The sequence below is a fragment of the Camelus bactrianus genome, chromosome X (genome assembly GCF_048773025.1).
Source record: "Camelus bactrianus isolate YW-2024 breed Bactrian camel chromosome X, ASM4877302v1, whole genome shotgun sequence".
Classification (NCBI taxonomy): Eukaryota; Metazoa; Chordata; class Mammalia; order Artiodactyla; family Camelidae; genus Camelus; species Camelus bactrianus.
The window spans coordinates 87,574,241-87,577,003 of NC_133575.1; the positions used below are offsets into that span (position 1 = coordinate 87,574,241).

Sequence of the window (2,763 nt, forward strand, 5' to 3'; positions counted from 1 at the left end):
ACAGAATGTGGCACTCACCTGGAATCGCACAGGATTTGTGAGCACAAACCAGACCTCCTTTGGGTACTACTCCCTGTATTTGAAGGGAATCTATAGGGGTTGGGGTCCAGCGTGTGCAAGTGGGGGAAAAATACAGCTCACACAATCTTTACCTCGTTTGGTTCCGCAGCAGCCCTGTAAGTCAAGTATGATTCCTATTTAAATGGAAAAAGAATGACCCTTAAACAAATATAATAAGTACCTGGTTTATATTTCTGCCTAACAGATTCAGAAAAAAAACATGGGATTTACTTTTCTTTTTTAAAGTTCTAACAAGTATTTATTAAGTGCTTTATAAGCTGATTGACAGTTTAAATTGCTTTACAATTTTCCCATTGGTTTTTTTTGCAACATATGTAAAATGCATTCATCTTGAAAAACCGAGAAATTCAGGTGAAACAAAAATGAAAAACAAATCACCTATTATCTTACCACACAGAAACCACTGTTAAGCCTCGGAAGTATATAGTTTCAGTTTTCTTTGCATATTAATATATAAATATACATTTTTTACAAAAATGGGATACTACATATACTTTTTGAAAATTGCTTTTGTTACTTCACAATATTTAATGTACATCTTTCCATGCAAAATGGAGGAGACTCATGATTGAAAGAGGGGGACTTGCAGATGAGGGGGGCAATTTTACCCAGTTACAGGCGAAACAGCTCAAATAAAGCCACACAAAAAGTCAAAATTAGGAAGATGGGGTAAGGTATATGAGAAAATGCAAACACAGTTCAGGTGATAATACTTAAAGCCGGCAAAACTGAATTAAAGGCCAAACACATTAAATAGGGTAAGGGCGGTTCCGTCTTGCCTTCCAATGCATGATCATCAATTTGTTTCGTACCCTCTTCATCTCTTCCATCTCCTCTGCGACCTTTATCATCTCCTCGTTGCTTAAATTTCTGCCATGTATGTCCCCTCTGAACTGCGGGCGAGAGCGAGCCAGCCTTTCTTTAAAGCTGCCTTCCTCTAGCTTATGTTTGCCCACTCCGCAAGGAGGCTGCTCCATGGGAGGACGCTCCTCAAACAGGTCCTTCCTAGACAGGCGCTCCTGAGGAGGGCGCTCCTCGGACACGAGCATCTCAGGAAGGAGCTCAGGAAGGAGTTCCTCGGGAAAGAACTCCTCCTCCGAGGATTGCTCCTCCGAAGACGGCTCCTCCGTAGACGTCTTTTCGGGAGACTGCTCTTCAGCAGTCTGCTCCTCATCCGTCTTGGGCGAGCTCTGTGGCTGCTCTTCAGGCTCTTTGCAGGCTTTTTCCATGTTCAGGATGGTCTTTTTAAGCAGAGTTATTCATAGGAGACAAGAAAGGCAGAGGCGAGTCAGAATACTCGGTGTCCGGACCAAAACCCCGCCCACTGGTTCCAATACCTGCCTTTCCCCGACTCTGGGCTCGGGTCCCCCAACTTACGCTGGCCGAGGGTCCCTCCGGCCCCCAACCCCCCGCCGCGTCTGGTCCCCGCCCCCACCTCCTCGCCCCCTCCTTCAGAAAGCCCACCACCTTCCCGGCAGGCCTTGCCACGCAGGCCTCTCCCGCAGCGGCAGGGGCAGGGCGGGCCGGTGGTGCGGCGGCCCCGGCTCCCTCCCGCGCCCTCCCTCGCGCCCCAGCCCGGGCCGCGGCCCATCCCTTCCCCGACCTGGACCTCTCCTGGCGGCTGGCTCCTAGGCGTCCCCTCCTCGAGGTGCCCCACTGTGACCTGCAGACAGACGCCGAGACAGGGTAGGGGCGGGGAGCGGGAAGGAGGGAAGGACTGACACACACGCCCCTTTTCTGGGCAGCAGCCGCCGCCCCAACGCCGGCCCCCGTGTACCCCTCCTCCCTGCCCCATCTGCCGCTGCGTCCTCCAAGCCCCCAACCCCCACCCCACCCCGCAATGCTAGTCATTTCTTTTCAGGCGACAAGTGGAAGCGAAGGACTACTTAGAAACTATTTATAGGTGTCCGTGTTTCCCTCCCGGGGGTCCTCTCACTTCCCCACCCGACCCCCTAGACCACCATTTTCTGCACCGAAATTGGGCGCAGGGGGCGGGGCTGGGCATAGGGAAAGGCCTGGACTCTGTGCCATCTCAATCCCAGGGGTGTCTGGGCAGCACTGACACTCATACCGATTTAAGAGGACGGAGGGGACTTACTTCCTTCTGCTTTTCCCCTCGACCAAAGGGCAATAGGCAGATGGTGTCTGGACAGGCAAAAAAGGACCAAGACGAGAGGGACTTGGGCAGACACAGGCTCTGGTCACGTGAGGGCCGCACGTCACCGCCGAGCTCAGATCCCCAGTTACCACTTTGACCGGCGGCCGTGCTGCAGCAACCAGCCAATATTTCCTGACCCCCAACACACCAGACGTTGTCACTCACCTTTCTTTGTTTATATTTGTCTTTTCCTGGTTGCCAGAGACGATCAGCATCCAGTCTTGAGGGTTGTTGCCTCTTCCTCTCTGCCTCCTCCGCTGATAACGCCTCTCTCCCTTATTCTCCTGTTATCAGCTACCAAGGCCCATTATTTCCCCTACAGTTCAGATCCTGAACTGAAATTTGACTGTTTCTCCTTAATGAGTCACTGTCATACGCCACCTCTTCCAGTTTTAATCCACATTTATAACTCCATCGTGTCCGTTTAGGCTCTATCAGCATGGTTATCATCTCTTGTCATTTCATGGGAGATAAACTTTCACTTTTCCATGACTTAACGATTTTTTTTGAGTCCCCAGACCTAA

At 51.0% G+C, this 2,763-nt stretch overlaps 1 protein-coding gene across 1 annotated transcript; it reads right to left on the bottom strand.

The window, feature by feature from the left end:
* Positions 1 to 229: 229 nt before the first annotated feature.
* On the bottom strand, positions 230 to 2,308 carry TCEAL1 (transcription elongation factor A like 1). The gene is made up of 3 exons (XM_074359816.1): positions 2,180 to 2,308; positions 1,685 to 1,744; positions 230 to 1,322 (listed from the first exon to the last, which is right to left on the bottom strand). The coding sequence occupies exon 3, from the start codon at positions 1,308 to 1,310 to the stop codon at positions 831 to 833; it is 480 nt and encodes a 159-aa protein (XP_074215917.1). The 5' UTR covers positions 1,311 to 1,322; positions 1,685 to 1,744; positions 2,180 to 2,308; the 3' UTR covers positions 230 to 830.
* Positions 2,309 to 2,763: the final 455 nt, after the last annotated feature.